Here is a 23,432-nt window from a genome sequence, read left to right as displayed (position 1 = left end):
AAAGATGGAGTGATAGTGCCATAATGTTTAGAAGTAATCATAATAGGGATCTTTTTTAAAACGGGGGCCACATTTTTCATTAACAAAACACTTTGAAACTTGGAACACTGGTAGAATGTGTCATATAAAACATCTTTTTCTCTTAGTCTTCTTTAAAAAAAAAGAAATCCATAAATTATTCCATGTTAAAGTTGTCGTATTTCTGTAATTTCAACCAATCACTGACGTCCATTCAGCCGATATACATAAACAAACGATTCTGAAACAATTAATCCTAACCCTAACCCTAACTCTAACCCTAACCCTAGGGTTAGGGTTAAGGTTAGGGTTAGGGTTAAAGCAAATTTAAAATGAAAAAAGCAAATAAAACGAAGAATTGTTTGTTTATGTAGTCGGCACTTAATGTATATCGACTGAATGGACGTCAGTGATTGGTTGAAATTATCGAAATAAGACAATTTTTTACATGAAATAAATTCGAATACAAAAATATTTTTCGGTTCTATAACACAAAATAGATAAGTATACGAAGTTTGAAAGTCTTTCCGTACCAAAAACACTACGTAAAACATTAATGAAAAATGTGGCCCCCGTTTTAAAAAAGATCCCATAATAGTTCTGAAGGTTATGTTAATAGTACTAATTAATAGTTAATCCTAATAAAATGCCCATCAATTGATAACAATTATTTACTTGCTGATATGTTGTCAAGACCAACCACCTATTGCCCATAATGGGATTGACCAAAGTCCAGCTTTCGATATAATCGGTCAGTTTAAGTTCTAGTTTAGTCATTTACTCAATGTCCTGAAGCATTACACTACAAAATAGTATGATTTAAATATATTGAGCCTTCATTCTTCCTCTCAAGGCTCTTTTTCTTTTCTTTTCTTTATGTATTTTTCTTCACTCTGATGAAGCTCCATTTTCAGATCGGATGTGTTACAAAATATGACTAATATTATTCTCAGAATTTTCAATGGCAACAAAGTATGACATTGGAAGCAGAAACGGCTTTTAGATGTTGTATTAAAAAATAATAATCAATGTTAATTAATTGTTGTTGAGAAAGATTTCTCCATTTTCTGCTTAATTTATATGTGTGTATATATATATATATATATATATATATATATATATATACACACACATACATATATATATATATATATATATATATACACATACATATATGTGTATATATATATGTGTGTGTGTATGTGTATATATATATATATATATATATATATATATATATATAAATTTAATGAAGTAAATTTAATGAGTAAAACGCTTATGTTAACTGTATACTTTTATTTCCAACATATGTTTCGAAGATTACAAATTATATAGGAGTTACACCACAGTTATTTTGTGATCTTTGCTACCCTGGTATCTATTAACCAATTTATTTTGTCCGAGTTATTTATTAATTAGGAGAAAATAAATACATATAATAATATATATATATAGATAGATAGATAGATAGATAGATAGATAGATAGATAGATAGATAGATAGGAGTGGCCGTGTGGTAAGAAGTTTGCTTCCCAACCACATGGTTCTGGGTTCAGTCCCATTGCATGGTACCTTGGACAAGCGTCTTCTATTATAGCCTCAGGCTGACCAAAGCCTTGAGTGGATTTGGATGACAAAAACTGCAAGAAGCCTGTTGCGTATGTATATGTGTGTGTGTGTGTGTGTGCATGTATTTGTGTCTGTGTTTGTCCCCACCTCCACCATCATTTGACAACTGATGTTGGTGTGTTTACGTCCCTGTAACTTATTGGTTTGGCAAAAGAGACCGATAGAATAAGTACTAGGCTTACAAAGAATAAGTTCTGGGGTCGATTTCTTCAAGTAAAGACAGTGCTCCAGCATGGCCACAGTCAAATGACTGAGACATTTAAAAGAGAGTATCTTACAAAAACTATATCAGCTTAGCAAATGAGCTCTAAATGCATTAAAAACACTATAACATATTCAGAACAATTATATACTTTCAACTCAATGTGACAGTCCCAATAAGGGAATCATACTGCTGCTATTTAGCCCTAGGAAGCTGGACTGCTTCCTGTTGGCCTTGACACATTTCCTGTGTCCTTATATTTGCAAGAGGGAGACAAGCAGCCCCACCCACTCACAAATATATATATTTTTAGTGAAAACACATTCACTGATTACAAAAATTAGAAATGATCTAATTATAAATCTCACAGAAAGAATTAAGCAGCAGTGGTGAGATTTATAATTAGATCATTTCTAATATTCAGAACACTATTTCAGAAAATTATCTCCGTTCTCTTTGAACATATGAAAGACAAATTTAGCTGGGGCAAAATGAGTAAGCCAAGACAAAGTAAATTTACCTTGTCAGTTCTTGAAATATACATTTGGGAAAAGATTCATACACATCAGTATCCATCCTTAGACATCAAAAGGATCAGAAATGCAACAAAAGTTTAAAATATCTAGGTCATATCAAAAAGGATCTTGGGAAAATGGCACATAACATCAAATTAGTGAAACTTGACTAAATCTAAAAACTCAACATAAAAATATTCTCATTAGCTTCTTCATGATCTCTTCCTGGTATATTTAGGTACCATTCTATTAAAAAGATAAAAAGATTATTGAAATTAATCTTTACTCATTTTGTCCCACTTAAGACATCATGTTTTAGAAATTGTAAACTATCAAACTAGACATTAGTGTAGGAAAAATTGACTTGAAATCTAACAAGAGTAAAGAATTTTGAATGTTAAGAACAATAGATTAGTCAGATATTTTATTAGCAACCTCAATTACAATCATATCAAAGCTGAAGAAAAATTTCTTGAAAAAAAAAGTATTTGTCACCTGACTGTCTCAAACTCTCAATTTCAACAACAATGATGCTGACCAATTTTTATTCCCAAAGATGAATCAACAATACAAGATGGTGATGTAGTACTTGCAATGTAATTGTTTCAAACGGGTAAGGAAAATATAACAAGAAATTAGAAATTACTTATTTTACCCCAATTACCCATTATGCCTCACACACACACACACACACACACACACACACACACACACACACACCTCATATTTGAACTGTAACATTCTGTTCTTTCTTATCTACCATTTTTAAAGCAATTTTTAACATTTTATTCGACTGAAATTTAGCATAAAATTGTGATTTTATATTGGCAACATTAATAATGCTGCCAATAATGCAATTGCTATGTTCCCAGGTTTCATCGAGGGAGGGTATAGCTGGTGGCACCACAGTGGTAAGAACTCATTGGATGCTGGCAATGCAGGGATGGTGGGCAGCATAGATGAAGCCACCTAATCCTAGGAGCTAATCATTGCAGTGACTTCATAGAAGCAGTCTGTGGGATAGAAAAGTGATTTTATTGACTGACCAATTTCTTTTGATTTATTTGAATCAAACATGTACACTACTTTTTTTAAATCTGGTAGTGTATTATTTTTCTCTTTGTTTTTCTTTGTTGGTGCATTCATACATGTATAAAATTATGTGTTGCCTCTTATATATATATACATATATATACATATACATAATTTCTTTTGGGTGTGAACCTAGAGTTTACTGTATTAAGTTCATCTATGGATTTGCTCCTTGGTTATATTGGGTTGGCAAGGAAGTCATTTTTTTTTTCATACAAAGAATAAGCTTTAATCAATTATATATTTTCCATTTTGTTCGATGACCTTTTGTTGTCTTTCTGGCAACTTCATGATTCCACGCTCATAGAACTTCTGGTCCTTATCAGTCAAAAACTGAAGCAAGTCTAATTTCAGGTCATCATCATTATTGAAAGTTTTACCATTCAAAGAATTTTGCAAACTACGAAATAAATGGTAATCTGTTGGTGCAAGGTTAGGACTATATGGTGGATGTGATATCACTTCCCAACCAAGTTCCAATAATTTTTCATGAGTTAGCAAAGATATGTGTAATCCAGCGTTGTCATAGTGGAACACCAATCCTTTAAGATTTGCCAATTCTTGCCGTTTTTCTGTAATTGCTTCCTCCAGTTTCATTCGTTGTTGACAATAAACATCTGAATTGATCGTTTGGTTCCTTGGAAGCAACTCAAAATACACAATACTTTTGTAATCCCACCAAACTTACAGCATGACCTTTGTAGCATAGCAGGGCAGTCGAATTACCTCGCCCCAGCATAGCAGCACACTGGTGCTGCATTCCTTCATTCTTTAAAAGCTAGTGGCAGAAGAATACACATGACAACTTCTGCCCAGAGTAACAATGCTAGCTTTTCAAGAGCATTTATTCAGTTGCTATCTAAATGTCAGAATGTTAACACTTGGTTCCCTTTCATCACTGCTTTGCTTTATCCCATTCAGATGTAGACACTAAACTATCAAAAAGCTTGTGGCTCATCTAGCTCGACATGCTACGGGATTTCTGCCTCACCTCACTGCCACTTCAAAACTTATTGGATATTTTAGATTTGCAGCCAAGTACCGGAGTTAACTACCTTGATGTGCATTGAGGAATTAACTCATGTCACCTACACCCTGTTGTCTTGTACACTTATCTCTGTTGTGCTAGCTACTTCATGTGTGAGTAAGGAATAAATTATGGGTACTACTAAAGCAGCGCGGACCCGAACGCGCAGTCGCGCGTCCGCGCTAGCTAGTCGTGAGTGGTCGATCCTAACCCTAACCCTAACCCTAAACACGTATTCATTTGCACACGCGGTTTAGGGATAGGGTTAGGGTTAGGGTTAGGGATAGGGTTAGGATCGACCACTCAAGACTAGCTAGCGAGGACGCGCGACTGCGCGTTCGGGTCCGCGCTGCTTTAGTAGTACCTAAATTATGTTTGTTAACCAAAAACATTGCCTTCTGATATTTATTAGTACCTTTATGTAAAACATGCATTTATACATTCCAAACCTTCTTACGTGCACACATCTAAATATACTTCCTAAACTGGTAAAGCCCAACTCTTAAACTCTTGTTACACCTTTTTTTTTCTTTTTTCAGATGCAATTCAGCTTTCGATGTGGTTTGTGCTGGTTCATTACCTTTTCGATTGATGATATTGTAGACAAATCATTTTTCATCACCAGTGATGATTTGTTTCAATAGAAAAAGGTCGATTTCATTGCGTTTGAGATGCATATCATAAATATTGTTTTGTTGTGTTAAATGAATCTCTTTCAATCTATGTGGAACCCAAATATCGCGCGTCTTAAGAAGTCCAATACATTTTAAGTGATTTTTGTTTGTTGTGATACATTTAACCTCTCTGAAGTTTCTCGCACAGTTATATGACAAGATTCAATTATGGCTTTGATTCGGTCATCATCAACTTCAGAAGATCGGCCAGAAAGTTGGTCATTTTTGAGTCAAAAATCTCCAGAACAGAATTTTTGAAACTATTTTTGACATGTGCGTTTTGTTCAGCAATCAACACCATAAACTTCACGTATTTCTTTGTGAGCCTCTGCAGCTTTTTGCACTCCATGTTAAAATTGATACTGAACTAATAGCTGTAAACAAAATTACGCGCAATTAGCTTCTTAAGTAAACTAACAGTAACGGCAATAAAATGTCAAAAGGGAAAAATTATAACGTTGGCAAAAAGCATAAAAAAATCCTAACTATCTATATGCGAAAAACGAAATTACTTTCTTACCAACTCAATAATTAAACATACATGCACACACACACAACACATTTAAACAGATGCATAACATACATATGTAGGTGCGTAGTAAAGTAGTGAGACAGCATGTCTTATAGATAAGAGACAAATATACACACATGCCTACATTGGTAAACATAAACATTTCGTTTAACCAGAACATTTCATACAGTGGGATCTAATTAGAACGCACTCAAGCAAATACATTTCCAACTTTTACTCCTGTTTGTCCCATTACCTCCCTTCATAGTTGTATATTTATCAGCAGTTCCTCTACAATCAAACTGTTTTATATCTAGTGTAACGTTTCAAACTATTTTAATATTTACGAAGGAAGAAAACTAGGTTATAAGCAGAGGTGTTTTACGGTGCGTTTTATTACCGTGCGATGCCAGCAAGTACCTGACGAACAGTCGACCACACCCACTCTACTGTACGTATAAATAGTCTGTTTTTTTAACCGTTTAACTTTCTTTTTAAGTATATCGTGGTCGATTTTATTATTTAAACTCCAGGTCATTGCTGATCCCGTTGACCTGTAAGCAGATATTCGTGCTGTCTTTCGCTACCCCGTCCTTCTGTTGGATAATATTTCCTCTGTCTCTTTACGCGCTGAGTTTAAATATCGCCGGAATCAACTTTGCATTTCATCCTTTCGAGTTAGATAAAATAAGACATAATATATTAGAGTCGGCATAACCACATATGTGTACCTCTTCCCACGACTTTGTTGCCTCATAACTTCCAGAAAAATGGATCCTTTTTAACGAAAATTTCAACAAATACCACTTAGATGCCGTGGATTCAAAGTATATAAGGATTTATGGGAAAGAATTTGGTGGACATTGGAATTAGACACTGAGGGAAAATGGGTGTAACTTTTTTATTTTTTAAGTTAGGCGATTTTCGTTTTCGGTAATGTGTTCTACATGTCCCGGTCATGCGATTCCCCCTAAAAAAATTCTTTGCGATTTCGCCCCCCACCCCACCCACCCTCGAGAGGTGGGGGGGGGGGGGAATTTCATTGTGTTCTACATGTCCAGGTCGTACGAGTAGCCTTCTTGCAACTTAGATGTGAAAATGAACGGCTTCAATTTATATTGAAACAGAAAAAGGATCACATGTGGAGTCCCCACCACGAAACTTGATATGCTAGAAATAACAGCTAAACGCGGACAATCCAAATCTTGCATTTACTCAGAATTTCACAGAATTTTGTTGATCCCGTTAGTGGGGTATGTACGAATAGCGTAGAGGCATTTTGGTCACGAATAAAACGTAGACTGAAATATAAAAGTGGATCATGCGGTAACATGAAATGGTCACATATTGATGAGGCAATGTACCGCGATTATTACGATATGAAGTGTGAGAATTCGTGGGAGAACTTTCAAACATTTATTAAGCACATAGCCGAAATATATCCACAGTGATTTCAGAAAGGTAAAGGTTACACTTTTTTTTTTGCTTTCGAATTTGCTTTCTATTTTTTTATTTATTTTGTATTTTTCGTTTTCGAATATATGTTCTCTGGTAAAAAGCGTGAAACTCGCAGTTCAACTTTCTGAGTAAATGCAAGATTTGGATTGTCCGCGTTTAGCTGTTATTTCTAGCATATCAAGTTTCGTGGTGGGGACTCCACATGTGATCCTTTTGCTGTTTCAATATAAATTGAAGCCGTTCATTTTCACATCTAAGTTGCGAGAAGGCTACTCGTACGACCTGGACATGTAGAACACAATGAACCCCCCCCCCCTCCCGAGGTTGGGTGTTGGGCGAAATCGCAAAAAATTTTTTTAGGGGGAATCGCATGACCGGGACATATAGAACACATTATCGAAAACGAAAATCGCCTAACTTAAAAAATAAAAAAGTTACAGCCATTTTCCCTCGGTGTCTAATTCCAATGTCCACCAAGAATTTTTCCGAAGGGGTGGGGAGAGGAGTTTCGGGAAATTCACACAATCCGATTTTTTCCCCTCATAACTGTAAGGAAAATGAATATCTTTTAATGAAATTTTATACAAATACCTTTCAAATGGCATAGATTACAGTTATAAAGAAATTTGTGGGGGAAATTTTTCCGGCGTGATGGGGAGAGAAGTTTCGAAAAAACGGAGTTTCGGATCAGGAAGACCTAAGTTGGAAATACTCCGTTTTGCTGGGGATTTTTCCCATTTTTTTTTATTATTATTATTTTACCACAGCCTTCGAAATGATGATGAGATGTTTTTATGAAAAAAAGTTTTGAAATTTTTTTTTTTTTGTACAAACCCCTCCCCCATTCTCACTATTCCACTTTGGATCCATTTTGGTCAATGTCTTTGCACTTCAAAACCTTGGGAGGAGCCTTTTCTGTAAAAAAAAAATATGGCGTTCCTTCGATATAACTCGACAAACTCAACATTTGACAATGGATATTTCCGTAACAGTTGCTGAAATGGGACGAGGAGAAGAAAGCTAATGAGTTGTGTGTGCGTGCTTGTTCTTGTCTGTGTGTGTGCCTGTTCTATTTTTATGCACTTATGTGTTGCGGAATATAGATATAACGAAATTACGCCAGCAAAAATCTCATTTTAAACTTGAAGAGCTTTTCCCTCATAACTTTTAGCAAAATGGCCTTTTTTCAATGAAATTTTATAGAAATGCCTTTCAAATGGCATACATTACGATTATAAAGAAATTTGTGGGGAAAATCTTTTCCAACGGGGTGGAGAGAGGACTTCGGAAAATACACAAAATCCGAGTTTTTCCCTCATAACTTTTAGGAAAATGTTTTTTTTTTTCAATGAAATTTTATATAGATACATTTGAAATGGCATACATTAATGACTATAAAGTAATTTGTGGGGAAAATCTTGTGGTGGCGAGAGGACTTTCGGAAAATTCCCAACATCCTTATCTCTTGGGACTAATTAACGACGTAGGGTGAGGTACGCCTGTATGTATATATATATATATATATATATATATATATATATATATATATATATATATATGAGCTTTCACATATTTTCATCTACCAAATCCACTCTTGGGGCATTGGTTAGCTTGGAGCTATAGTAGAAGACACTTGTCCAAGGTGCCACACAGTAGGACTGATCCAGAAATCACATGGTTGCAAAAGGTGCTTCTTAACCACACAGCCATACCTGTGCCTATTGTAATAACAGTTTTAAAATTGCATAAATTGAGAGGTATCATGATTAAATGGAAAAAGACAAAAATCAATGACTCACAGAACGCAATGGTAGTTGCTTTAGAAAAATTGCTTTCAAGTAAAAGAAAATAGTTTAATACTTACTTTCTTACACACACTCATTAAAAAATTTGTTATAAAAAGTTTCATTGATATAAAAAGCACTGTCAATTTTATGAATAATTTGTAGCATTTTACTGTTAAATAGAAAGTGCTAAGTTCTTTGGTAACGAATTTATCAATGGTTTCTATCATTGTTTTGAATGGCTGCATCATTTTCTATCATTAATAAAATTGTCAGCATAGATGGATGGAACAATGGATGCATGCATGCATGTCTTTAACCATTATTGCTTGGGTGAGGGCAAAGTGTCATGGAATGAACTCTATGGAGTAATTTATTCTGAAAGAGAAACACTTACCACTAGCTGAGAAAATAAACCCTAACTTATTCCAAACCATTCTCTTTCTAACTGCTATGCTTTCAGAACCACCACTCCCACTGCACATTTCAAAGAATCTGTTGTACCTGTGCATCTACTACCTATGAAGTTTATCTTCTCTGTTCATCTATTTGTGTTCTCACTATATCACTTGTGCAGTTCCAGTTTACATTTGATACAACACAAAATTTCTTCTCTTTTCTTCTTATCAAATCATGACAATTTTCCTGATAGTTTTAGGCCCATGCTTTTATGATTTATTAAAATTTTAACCATTGCTGAGTTTTCTTTAAGGCCTTTCAATTCAAGACTTTACTTCCTTGTTTGGAATTTTATTCTCCAAATCTTTGACCAACTCTGTAATTCTGTCATTTTCTCTCATCCTCAATCATACCACTCATGCTGTTTGCTTTTTAAGCTCCTTACCAAGAGACATCATGTAGTTGTCTATCATTGTTTCTCTTTCTTTACTTTGTCCTTTATCATCCTCCTGCTTCTTCTCTCTTGCTTTCCTATTTCTCTCACTCTCCCACTACTATCATTTCTCCTTTATTGTCTCCTCTACCACCCTCCCACCCAAACACTCTTCCACTGCTGTCATTTTCTCTCTTCCTTTATTCCTTCCTCCATCACCTTCTCACTCTGATTGTCTTACATAACTTTTCTGTCTGCTTCTGACAAAACAGTTGATCTTTCTGTTGCAGCCAAAAGGCAAGATAAGTTTCCAGTGTCGGTGAATGAATGGAGAAAATGTAGAGTGGAGAGAATGCTTTAGCCTTGTCAAGAATGAAACAACTTCTATAGTGCTGATGTCATGACAAAATGTGCTAAATATTGTCTGTAAAGTGGTTGGCATCAACACTACACATATCCTTTTGTTTACCCCAGAAATGTGTATTTTCAACATGTAATGGTGATAACTTTGAAAAATAATGATGATGATCTGATGAGTAATAACTTAAATTTTATTTTATTTCCTCTGAATTGAAATTTTTGTTTTATTTACAGAAATATCCATCAATAAGAAATCTAACCAAAAAGTACAATGAACCTAATATGGTTTAGTCTAATTGTATTCAGCATTTCAGCTGGAGTGAAATATACCAAAGCTGATAATGTCCTGCTACTTTCATGGCCATACTTTAGTCACTTACAGAGTCTGGCTTATGTGGGGAGTGAGCTGAGCAAATATGGTCACACCAGTTATTTTCCGATGACAGATAAAATGGCAAAAATGTTTCAGTCATTCAAAGGTGTTGAACTTCTGAAGATGAAAGATGATCCCAATGTTGACAAATTTTTTGAAACAACCCTCGACTATTTTTTGAGTGGGAACTCTACAATAAAGGATATGTTTAAAATTATGAATAAAGTTTGTGATAATTTTCTTTTAGATGAAGATTGGTTCCAATATTTGAAGAAGGTAAATGCTTCCATAGCTGTGATAGACTTTGTCTTTATGAGTAATTGTTTGGCAATAATTCCTTATAGATTATCCATACCATTTGTGTTTCAAGGTATCAATCCTGGACCACCAATTGTTAGTCGAAATCCCTGGCTTCCAGCTGTTTTCACTTCCATAGGTTTTCAAAACCCCAATAAAATTACGTTTTTTCAAAGGCTGAAAGGTGCTGTTGTAGCATATTACATGTATTTTGCAAAGCCAATGGGTATGCCTTCAAGAAGTGTTAAAGAATATGCTCCAGAGAAACCTGATATTTCATTTCGTAGTCTCTTACACCAGGCAGAATTGTATTTAACTGAAACTGATTTTTTACTGAGCCAGCCTCTGCCAGCACTTCCAAATGTTAAATATATTGGTGGTGTGGCAGCACGTAAAGCAGCTCCATTAGAAGGTGATGTCAAAAAATTTGTCGACAAATCGAACAATGGAATCATTGTTGTTTCTTTTGGAAGTATTGTCAGTAAAGTACCAGAAGAACATATAAAAAAGATGGAGATGGCTTTTAAAGAAATAAAATATGATGTGATTTGGAAACTATCAGCTTCAAAGTATTTAGCTCCAAACATCTTTGTAACAAAATGGCTACCACAAAATGATCTTTTGGGTCATCCAAAAACAAAACTCTTTATTACACATTGTGGTAATAGTGGTCAGTTTGAGTCTCTCTACCATGGAGTACCTATGCTTGGTTTTCCAGTCTTTGCTGATCAGTCTCACAATGGTTACCGAATGCAAGTAAAGGGATATGGAATCTCTATGGATATGTTTAATTACACGAAAGATGAGCTTGTTTTAACCATTAATGAACTGATTGTAAATCCCAAATATAAAAACAAGATTAAAATAGCCAGTGAAATATTCCATTCTCGTCCAGAAAGTCCTGCAGCTAAAGGTGCACGCTATATAGACAATGTGATTAAATATGGTGGAAATTACTTCAGTTCTCCCTTTCAGTCTATGCCACTTTACCAATTTCTCATGCTGGATATATATGCTGTGTTTTTGGCTGTAATTATTGTCTCACTGTGTTTGGTAAAATTTGTCATTCAAAAATGTTATCGATGTTGTTGTGTAAAAAAGAAGAAAATGGATTAAAATTAAAAATAATTTTACAATTATAAAAACTTTATAAATAAAGTAGTAAAATCCATACTGTACAAATGTCTATCAGTAAAATTTCTATGAGGTAGAAGAACTTTGACTCATCGCAGTATATTATATCTCTTAGAACTTGTACTACTTGACATTGAAATATACTATAAAGAATACAACAAAATAGCCAGTCTTATCGAAACGGTCTCTCAAAGTCCTTTGATTATGAGTGCGTGGTGACGTTGATCAGTTGAAAACATAGTCACAAACCTGCACATTAGGCAGCAGGAGATTTATCTTAACACTGTTTTCTTCAGTCTTGACAGTGAGAAGAATTGGGTGGAATCACCTGACTATGTTGCCTTATTTAAAAACACAACTCACTTAGTTCCTGGAGGGGAGGGGGAAATAGAAAGGTATCCAATACATTGCCTGCTCCTTAAGCCGTTCACTTTACTCGATTGATGGTTGTTCGATTTGGGGGAAGCAACAAATGTAAAAGCATAATTGTGAAATATAAAAATATAAACTAGCGACGGACACATCTATGGGTGTGATGCTAGAATATGAAAACCCTGCTGGACGATTAAAAAAAATTCCATCAGAACTGAGCGCCATACTACTTTTGCTGCAACAGGACTTTCCTACCATGTCTACAAGCCAGTATATTCTCAATCGTTCTCCTCATTATTATATCATTATATTAATATAAGGAAAAGTATATATGATAGAAGCAAGTTTCTACTCTAGGTACAAGGCCCGAAATTTTTGGGGAGGGGCCAGTCGATTAGATCGACCTCAGTACGCAACTGATACTTAATTTATCGACCCCGAAAGGATGAAAGGCAAAGTCGACCTCGGTGGTATATGAAAAAAGCAAGTTAAAAATTATATAACTAAGTAAAAAGGCGGTAAGTTGGCGGGATCGTTAGCCCGCCGGACAAAGTGCTTAGCAGCATTTAGTCGGTCTTTACGTTTCGAGTTCAAATTTCGTCGATGTCGACTTAGATTTTCATCCTTTCGGAATCGATGAAATAAATACCATTTAAGAGCCGGGGTTGATATAATTGACTAGCCCCCTCCCCCAAAATTTCAGGCCTTGTGTCTATTGTAGAAAGGATTAATTAAATGAAAAACAATAAAATAAATCTCAGGAAACTATAAAACAAAGAGTTGTGGGAGCAGGTAGCTGGAAAAAGAAAGACAGATAAGAATTAGAAAACAAGGCAGAAGGGAAAAGGAAATATTCAAAGAAAATGAAGAAAAAACATGTAAAAGAGTATATAAGTTGTGTGTACCTGCTCTTAAAGGTATGTCCCGCTAAACCGCTCACTGTAGTATACCAGCTTCACTTTATCACAATGCACCGCCCTCTTACTGAGATACATGTTATTCAAGTTTTCTATTATATAAATTTGTTTGCAAGAATTATTGTCTTCAGACAATAGTGTAACACTCTGTTGTAAAGGAAAGGGAGATTCATTTACTTTTTTATTTCGAGATGATGACGTAGGAGCAAAAATGTGAAAATAAGGTGGACTAAACGCTTAGAAAATCGTTAAGGATGTACTTTTGTACGATTTTAGCAAAATGACTGGAAATAATGAAGTGTAGCCATTAGCTAACTCGCCATACAGATATTAAAGCCCTAAAGTACACACACTACACATAAAAACCATTGTAAACAAGGTAAACATTTCAACATGAGTATAATTTCTACAGAAAAATATGTTCTTAGTTTCTATTGAAGTTTTAAAACCCTGAACGTTTCTGACTTTAATTTACATAAAACAAATATAATTTACACCAAAGCAATTATTTTAGTCAGTCTTCGTTTTTTTCTTGCAACAAAACGATAAACATTTTTTCACACTTAGATATATTAAATATATCAAAAATCATGTTACTGCAAATATAGGAGCCAATACATCGATCATGAAAAATTCATACAATTGACTCTCTTGACATGGAGATTTTAGATATTCTCCACCGTATTTCAAGATGTGATCAATATGGCGGGCTGATTTCTTCGCTGGATATTCGGGTCGGGAGTGGAATATTTCACTAGCTCTTTTAATTTTCTCAGAATATGTTTTATTTTCAATTAGTTCTTTTATTTTCTCTATTAATTCCCCTGGAGTAAAGTTTTCTATATCTAGAGACAAACCATATCCTTTCTCGGTCATTCTGCGAGAGTTATAATGTTGGTCTGCAAATAAAGGTATTCCCAGCATTGGCACACCATGGACCAAAGCTTCAAACTGACCGCTATTTCCACAATGAGTAACAAATAATTTAGTTTTAGGATGGCCAAGCAGATCATTTTGTGGTACCCAATCACTGATATAAATATTCTTATGAGAAAATGATGTTTTCTTCTGTCTCCACACAACATCATATTTTATTTGTTTCAATGCGCTCTGTAGCTTTTCTAGCTGAACAGCAGGGAAATCATTGATATTACTGCCAAATGACACCACAACTATTCCATTCGTGGAAGCATTTACGAATTTCAGTAATTCTCCCTTCAAAGATATTGAACGTTTTGCAGCCAGGCCACCAACATATCTTACATTTGGAAGTTGGGGTAGCGGATAATCTAGAAGTACATCTTTTTCAATAAGAAAAAACTGTGCCTGATGTAGCAAATCTGTGAATGAAATATCGGGTTTGTCTTTAGCGTATGTTTTGACACTGTGTGTAGGCGCTCCAATAGGAGGAATAGTATAGTCTAAAATAGCAGCCAAAGTACTTATTAACTTTTCTGAATATGTCATCTTATCGGAGGATGTGAGCATACTATTTGGGAAAACAGTTGGGAGCCATGGAATACGATGAAGACTAGGATATATCTCAGATGCCGTGAGAACAAATGGAATTGACAATTGATAAGGGATTATTGTAAGACAGTTTGTCATGAATATTCCATTGATCACAGCTAAACTGGCATTGACGGCTCGCAATGATTCTATCCATTTTTCATTCCTTAAAAATCTATCGCAGATCATAGGAAACGTGTTCAGAAGCTGTCGCATCACGTATATTTGTTTTGATTTTTCTTGCTTTTGTGCATCAAATCGCATTAATTCCATTTCTGGAATTTCATCCATTGGTAGAATATTTATGCTTTGCTGATTTTGGAAAGTTTTGGTGTAATTTCTATCTAATATAAAATAGTTGTTATGCCCATACTTTGCCAATTCGTTTGCAATAGAAATCATTGAATTCAGGTGACTGTAGGCGGGCCACGCTAAGTATAAAATATTTTTGCTGTTCACTGTCGGTAAAAGAATAACAGTGGATAGCACCAATATTGAGATGGGCAAAATCTTCATGGTCTTTCATGTAGTTATGATCTGAAAAAAAAAATTTAGAAAGGTAAACTTATTATTAGATAAATAAATAAAATTGTGATAATTAGAGAGTTTGTAATTTCGAGGTAGGCAAACAGAAGTATTACCAAAATTAACTTCGTTATATGCCAGTAACATACACGTTTGCTTTGCATGATTCTGACTAAGGACAACTACACCATTCCTACGTCTGGTCTGCGCACACAAACACACAACTACGCATATAGTAATGTGAATATTTTATATATAATTAAGCATTGAAACATTCGACCTTTAACTCAGTGGTTCTCAACCATTTTTTAAGTAGGCACCCCTTTCATTACTATTTTGTTCTGGTGGACCCCTATAACCATTCGATGTTTAAAACGATTGGTTAAATTTTTATTTTGTTTATCACGCATTCCCTTGTGTAAGTTGAACTATGTAAAACCTCACAGAAACCTAGCTGTTTCTTGCAATAAATACATCTAAAGCAAACTTTTTCGTGAATCCTTAGATAAACTATTGTGGATCCAATGTACTGTTTGCTTGCGTGGACCCAATGTACTATTTTGCTTGTGTGGACCCAATGCACGATTCTGCTTGTGTGGACCCCAAAAATCTTTTATGAACCCCAAAGGGTCATATGCATGCCGGTTGAGAACCACTGCTTGAACTAAAAACACCAAATGCGTACATATAGATGATATTTTTTTTTTCACAAAGTAAAAATTAGCAGTTACTTCGAAGACACATCATAAATCAGACTTTAAGTTCTATTGTCATTTCTAAGTTCACCGTTGATGTATGGAATGATGGTTGTCTTGTAGGCGGGGTTTATATAAGCGAGACCCAATAGAATTTGTAAAAAGTAAAACTAAAGAGAGAATTATGTTATATATTGGAGATCGAGACATTTTTGTGCGATTAAAAATTTGAGTGGTGATAAGTGCGAATGTGCCAAATATTAAGATTTGTACATGTTAAAAATTCAGTGATACATAAAGGTACGCTATGCATTTCAAAAAGTGTTCTGGCACGGTGTGAAACTGAATTATACATCAATATACGTATCTGTACATGCATAATATCACAGAATTACATAACTTTCTTATAATAATAATACATATATACATATATGAGGTATGATATGTGGTTAGAAAGCAGCCTTCTTACGACACAGCCACGTCTGCGCCTATCTCATTTCTAGAAAGACATTCGCTGCGGTAACTGCCTATGAAGACAAATTCGTTTTACAAAAATGTGTGAAAAACACGCTGAAATTGGGTATGAATAACGTCATCAGACTGTAAAGCACATGTTAAGCTTCATCAGTTATAGAAACTGAATCCGTCAGGCATAGCCCAATAATAGTAGTTGTTCTTATATACAAACAGCAAAAAATATATTTGCTGGCATGTGCAAAGCTTTGTTAAACCGGAAATAATGAAAGTCATACAAGACAGCAACGATTAAAATAAAACTGTATATGTATATATTTAACCCATTCGTGTGCACTCAAACGTGGGAAGACCTCCGCTGCGATAACTGTCTAGGAAGATAATGAATGAGAAAAACATATTAAGCTGGTGTATGTATATATACTCTTTTATTTGTTTCAGTCATTTGACTGCGCCCATGCTGGAGCACCGCCTTTAGTCGAGCAAATCGACCCCAGGACTCATTCTTTGTTAGCCTAATACTTATTCTATCGTTCACTTTTGCCGAACCGCTAAGTTACGAGGACGTAAACACACCAGCATCGGTTGTCAAGCGATGCTGGGGCGACAAACACACATATATATATACATATATACGACTACCAAATCCGAGGCTATAGTAGAGGACACTTGCCCAAGATGCCACGCAGTGGGACTGAACCCAGAACCATAGTTAAATGGTTAGATATTTAACCAATTGACTAACAATAAAGAAATAATATTGAACCTTTACTTGAGTTATCTTTATTGGCGTAATGACCCTCCCAAGATACAACAGTATATATATATATATATATATATATATATATATATATATATATATATATATATATAGTCAGCAAGTGAGATCCAGAAATGCTCAATATAGAAACCATGTAGTAATGTTCAAATGATTTGAACTCACACTCCGAAATCTTTATAGACAACTAAGTCTACGAACGAGAGTGGCTATAAGAGAAATCTAAGTGACCTGATATGGAGATAATGAATCAGATAAACATTTTGGCCTTGATATATAAAATATACCTATATACATACATATACACAGGTAAATATTTATAGGGATATATATGGATATGTGGAGAGAGAGAGAGAGAAACAAAAACTGAAAATATTCAGATGAACGTTCATGTATAAGTATATAGATATTTATATATTTACAGAACAAATTTACATGGTGTACAAAAAATACAGAAAATTTAGAGGAGAGGGTATGGTATTTCAGGTCCTACAGCTGTTTCTGGGGTTTCGGAATTATGTAATAGTTATATTGTTGGCAGATGGAGCGTGCAAGAAGTCAAGGGTATGCAACCAGTAGTGGATAAATATAAACATTACCGTAAGTCCGGCCTCCGTTTTCAGGCTGGAGAGTTTGGCATCTAACATTTCAGATTATAATACAGGGAGTTTAAGGGTAGAATGGATGAAAAAGAAAGCAAATAGAAGTTGATGGAAGGAGGAAGTAGGCGATTCAAGAGGAGATGGCAATGTTGAAGTAGAGGAAGGATAAGACGAGCTAGGAGAGGCAGAGCAGGGAGAGGGAGGGTGTGAGCAGCCAGGAGATTGAGAGAAGTGGAAGTCGTGAGTCGAGAGAAAAGTAGGAAGTCATGAGATGGTATTATTGCGAAGGGTGGCGTCGTTGTTGGATGTGTTAACAACATATATGTGTGTGTGTGCGTGTGTGTGTGTGTATGTGTGTGTGTGTGTGTGTGTGTGTTATCATCACTATTATTATTATTATTATTATTATTATTATTATTATTGTGAAGGCGCATGGCTCAGTGGTTAGAGCGTCGAACTATATACATATATGATATTGATGCAGTCTGTATATGTGTCTATGTAATCTGTATGTGTATTAGAAATTTTTCATTACCAAAATACAGAAAAACATTCGTTATTCTAAAAATGGTCCAATATAACAATAACCCTTTTCAATTGTCAAGGCATACCGAATTCCACTGACTAACGTGGTCTGGACTGCTGGTAAGAGCGAAGGGTAAGGCAGCGGTGAAGGAGAGAAGCGGTGACAGGGCGTACATTAAGTTTAACTGACTAACTGTTCTCGGTTGTTGGCTCGGTTACAATAGCGCTAAAGAGACCTCAGATTCCAACTGTATATGTGTGCGTATAAATACATATGAAATACCATGTACTCTCCCCTTAGTTTTCTATATTTTTGTACTGCATGTAAATCTGTTCTCTAAGTATATAAATATCTATATGTTTATGCACACGAAGGTTCCAGTTGACCCGATCAACGGAACAGCCTGCTCGTGAAATTAACGTGCAAGCTGAGCACTCCACAGACACGTGTACCCTTAACGTAGTTCTCGGGGGAGATTCAGCGTGACACAAAGTGTGACAAGGCTGACCCTTTGAAGTACAGGTACAACAGAAACAGGAAGTAAGAGTGAGAGAAAGTTGTGGTGAAAGAGTACAGCGGGGTTCGCCACCATCCCCTGCCGGAGCCTCATGAAGCATTAGGTGTTTTCGCTCAATAAACACTCACAACGCCCGGTCTGGGAATCGAAACCGCGAGTCCGCTGCCCTAAGCACCAGGCCATTGCGCCTCCACGTTTATACACACACACACACACACACACACACACATACATGCATTGTGTGTGCTTGTGTATTAATGTCTGTTTTTATGTTTAGTCATAATAAAAATAATTTTACATTAATCTGAAGGGTTACTCCGTACTTTTGTATGAAGTAGCACGTAATCCGATGACAGCTTAGCTGGTCGAAACTTCCAAGTTAGTATCAATACTATTCTTGTTAAAGAAAAATAAATATACTTTTTCGAAGTGTGTGTGTACCTTTTATCTTTTAGTTGTTTCTGTTATTAGACTGAATGGGGCACGGCCTTGAAAGATTTTGTCGAACTTATCGACCTCAGTGCTTATTTTTTTGTAAAAGCTGGTACTTATTCTATCGGTCTCTAAGAGAATTACGAGGACGTAAGCACACCAGCACCGGTTGTCAAGCAGTGGTGAGGAACAAACACACAAAGACAGAGAGAGAGAGAGACACACACACACATATACGACGCAGCTCGAGGCTACAGTAGAAGATATTGTCCAAGGTGCCACGCAGTGGGACTGAACCCAGAACCATGTAGTTAGGAATCAAACTTCTTACGCCTCCGCCCATATGTTAACGAGTGTGCTATCCTGGTTTTGTTTCCCCATATTTCACTTTAAAATGCTAATTTTTTTAATGAAATTTTCAGGAGATACGCTTTAGATAGAATAGATTACACTTGTGTCTGAAAAAGTTGTAAAAGATTTTGTTTTTTTTTTTGTTTTTTGCGTGATGGCTGCACTTTCAGACAATTTGTCTCACATCGAACTCAGCCTCTTCATAACGATCTTAAAATTTCTTGTTTAATGAAACTTTCTAGTAATACATTTTCGAGAGGGTAGATTACCAATGAAATTTACTTTATTTTATTTTTATTTTTATTTTCATTTTTATTTTTTATTTTCTAATTTGATAAAGACGATGGTAATCTGGACACTCGGAAACGTATCCCTTGGAAATTTCAATAATAATTATGGATTTAAGAAAGTCTGCGGGGAAACAGAGTTTGATCTACCTGCCAAAATTTTTTCAGTCCTTTTTTTTTTTTCCAACATAATCTTTATATACATCATCTCAAATTTAGTTCTGAAAAATTTGATTTTAAAAATATGAATTTCTAAGAAAGTTATAGGCGAAACAAAGTTGCGAGGAACACACTATGATAGTCATGTCATGTGTGTGTACCTGTGTGTGTGTGTGTGTGTGTGTGTGTGTGTGTGTGTGTGGTGTAGTGCGTGTATGTGTGTGTACGTGTGTGTAGATGATATTTGTCTCGCACTGCAGAGTACTTTTTTGTTGATCGTACCTATACAAAAGAGTAAACTCTGTGTGTGTATGTATGTGTGTGTGTGTGTGCGTGTGTGTGCGTGTGTATCTGTGCTTGTCCCCCACGATCAACTGACAACCGCAGTTGGTGTGCTTACGTCCCCGTAATTTAGCGGTTCGTCCTAAGAGAAAGATAGAAAAAGTACCAGGCTTTAAAAAAACAAAGTAAGTACTGGAGTCGATTCGTCCGGCTAAAATTCTTCAAGCCAGTGCCCCAACATGGCAGCAGTCTAATTACTGAAGCAAGTAAAAGATAAAAGATATATATATATATAACTGACCAATCACGGCCCCTAATAAGGTCACGTGATAGAGTAAAATTCTGAAGCCATCGGGAGCCCATAGTTTGTTATAAATAGCTTTAACTCATACCCAATAATTCGTCTCGGTCCAGTTTCTCTTTGAGAACTGTTCCGTGTACCACACGACAGCAGCAGCAGTTCCAGCGACCACTTCAACAGCTTCGTCCAGCCACGATGACCACCGCCGTCGCCACATCAGCAATACGAGTCTACGACTACTAACCAGCACCATCGTCATGACCAACACGGTTCTACGATTACTACTAACCAGCAACAATCTCCACCAGCGTCTACACGACTTTCTATGTACACCAAACTACCGCGGCACATCTCTCTCTTCGATTTTGTTAGGTGACTCAGCTTCACCACGGTAAATAAACAGACAAGAGTTCTTAAACAGACAAGAAATTCTCGGCCAGCGACGAACATCTGTATAACAAGAATCACGGCCCGGCATCGATGCCACGACATCACAACTAGTGATCAGCACTGCCACACTCAGCCTCTCCTCACTTTCACATACAGAACTTTTCCTATAGTGTACTAACGAACTGGTATAATTGCTCACGTGTTATTGACTCTCTTTCTATCTGCTGTAAACACTCATACACACATGTATCACTCACATACACACTCTTCTTTGTATGACGGCCTGTCTTTGATAATGTTCTTATATGTCGCATTCACACTCACACACAGACATACATCTTTAACGCTACAATAAATATCTCTGTTATTCATCTAATACGGTTGTGGTCTTTCATTACTGGTCATCTATGTTATCGTCGCATAACATATCATCTATATCATCATTTGATATATCTATTGTATGTTCGACCGTGTGACACGTTTAAATAAAAGGAGTCCTCTGTTTTTCCATTCGTCACCATTTCTCCTTTTATGAGTTCGCACGGTCGTCCCTTACATATATATATATATATATATATATATATATATATATATATATATATATATATATATATATATATATATATATATATATATACATACATATATACATACATACAGCTGTCCGATGAAGGAAAGCATGTCTTTAATTCGGATCACTTTCGCCCTTCTCCTTGCTAAACTTGACATACATATATAATGGAAAACAACTACGTAACATTACGTAACATGCATATATATATATATATATATATATATATATATATATATATATATATATATATTTCGTATGTGTATTTCGTGTGCAAGATTCTTGATGTGGATACGTGTGTTGAAAGAAATACAATTAAACTATATAAATTAATAAAGGACTGAACCAGTGCGTGTGTTTATTACCGGCATAATGCCTCTCCCAAGGTTTAATTGTATATATATATATATATATATATATATATATATATATATATATATATATATACATACATGCAAACATACCCTACGTGCATGCAAACATGCATACATGCACACATAAATACTTATGTATGAGTGTATCTGCATGTGCGTGCGTTCGTGCGTGCGTGCGTGCGTGCGTACGTGTGTGTGTACGTGTGTGTGTGTGTGTGTGTGTGTGTGTGTGTGTGTGTGTGTGTGTGTGTGTGTGTAATCATAAATATAGAAGCAAAGAACATTCATACTTACATGAAATGAGTTTTTCAAGTGGAATACAATACTTGCTTTCTGTTTATATATAAATGTGTATGTGTATGCGTATGTGTGTGTGTATTTAGGTATACATATATATATATATATATATATATATATATATATATATATATATATATATATATATATATATATATATATATATATATATATATATATATATATATATATATATATAGTATATATATATAGTATATGTATATGAAGTATATATATATATAGACATACACTCATATATACATATATATGCACATGTGTGTGTATATATATATATATATATATATATATATATACATACATATACATATATATGTATATATGAATGTGTGTGTATGTATATATATATATATATATATATATATATATATATATATATATATATATATACTTACATATATATACTTATATATGTGTATACTTATATATTTAAATATACCTATTCTAGTTGCATAATTCTGTGTATGTGCGTGTGTGTAGCCACACATACACACACACACACACACATACATACATACACAGGCACCACCCACCCCCAAAAATATGTATAAATATATATATATATATATATATATATATATATATATATATATATATATATATATATATATATATATATATATATACATCGAATTATATCCAGCAAAACAAGTCAAAGTTACGACACTACGCTGAAAATAGGACATAAATCAATGTATTTGAATACTTAGCACTCATTGTCTGTATAAAAACATGAGTAATTCATATACATAAATGTAGGCCGTCTGTGAATGTAGTATGTGTGCCTGTATGTCTACTTTGTAAATGTTAATATTACTATCTCACAATGAATGTCTTTATGACATTTGTTTTGTGAAATAGCAGCGAAATCTCCCTCAAACCACACCCAGTGAAGGAAGGAGATGACGAAATACAAGATGTTCAAATGGAATGACATTGGCAATCTTTCCATCTTCTTGTCTCTACTTCTCTCTTTCTCCCCACCTTCTCACTCTTTTTCATTCTCTTTCTCTCTCTCTCTTTCTCTCCTTCTCTCTGAAACAGTGGGCTAGAGAAATGGAGAAAGGTTTCAATGTGAGAGTCACTCTAAGAGAGTGACATAGTGTCGGTAGAGTGTTATGATAATGTTTGTGTGACATCAAACTTTCT

At 35.0% G+C, this 23,432-nt stretch overlaps 2 protein-coding genes across 3 annotated transcripts; one reads left to right on the top strand and one right to left on the bottom strand.

The window, feature by feature from the left end:
* Positions 1-10,274: 10,274 nt before the first annotated feature.
* LOC106874262 (UDP-glucuronosyltransferase 2A2) lies at positions 10,275-22,309 on the bottom strand. Of its 2 annotated transcripts, XM_089359729.1 has the most exons (3): positions 22,263-22,309; positions 13,184-15,241; positions 10,275-11,816 (listed from the first exon to the last, which is right to left on the bottom strand). In XM_089359729.1, the coding sequence occupies exon 2, from the start codon at positions 15,218-15,220 to the stop codon at positions 13,784-13,786; it is 1,437 nt and encodes a 478-aa protein (XP_089215855.1). In that variant the 5' UTR covers positions 15,221-15,241; positions 22,263-22,309; the 3' UTR covers positions 10,275-11,816; positions 13,184-13,783. The 2 variants fall into 2 exon arrangements, with proteins under 2 accessions (XP_089215855.1, XP_089215854.1); XM_089359728.1 differs by lacking the exon at positions 22,263-22,309 and having other exon boundaries at positions 13,184-15,988.
* Positions 10,374-11,948, top strand: LOC106874261 (UDP-glucuronosyltransferase 2B37). Its single transcript, XM_014921921.3, has one exon. It carries the CDS (start codon positions 10,374-10,376, stop codon positions 11,886-11,888), a length of 1,515 nt encoding a protein of 504 aa, XP_014777407.1. The 3' UTR covers positions 11,889-11,948.
* Positions 22,310-23,432: the final 1,123 nt, after the last annotated feature.

The sequence above is a fragment of the Octopus bimaculoides genome, chromosome 11, assembly GCF_046866305.1.
Source record: "Octopus bimaculoides isolate indiv1 chromosome 11, ASM4686630v1, whole genome shotgun sequence".
NCBI classification, from domain to species: domain Eukaryota; kingdom Metazoa; phylum Mollusca; class Cephalopoda; order Octopoda; family Octopodidae; genus Octopus; species Octopus bimaculoides.
This window is presented reverse-complemented; position numbering and strand designations above follow the sequence as displayed.

What these genes read in the sequence shown, in the direction of transcription:
- LOC106874261 (XM_014921921.3), top strand. Translation starts at nt 10,374, where the DNA reads ATGAACCTAATATGGTTTAGTCTAATTGTATTCAGCATTTCAGCTGGA.
- LOC106874262 (XM_089359729.1), bottom strand. Translation starts at nt 15,220, where the DNA reads ATGAAGATTTTGCCCATCTCAATATTGGTGCTATCCACTGTTATTCTT.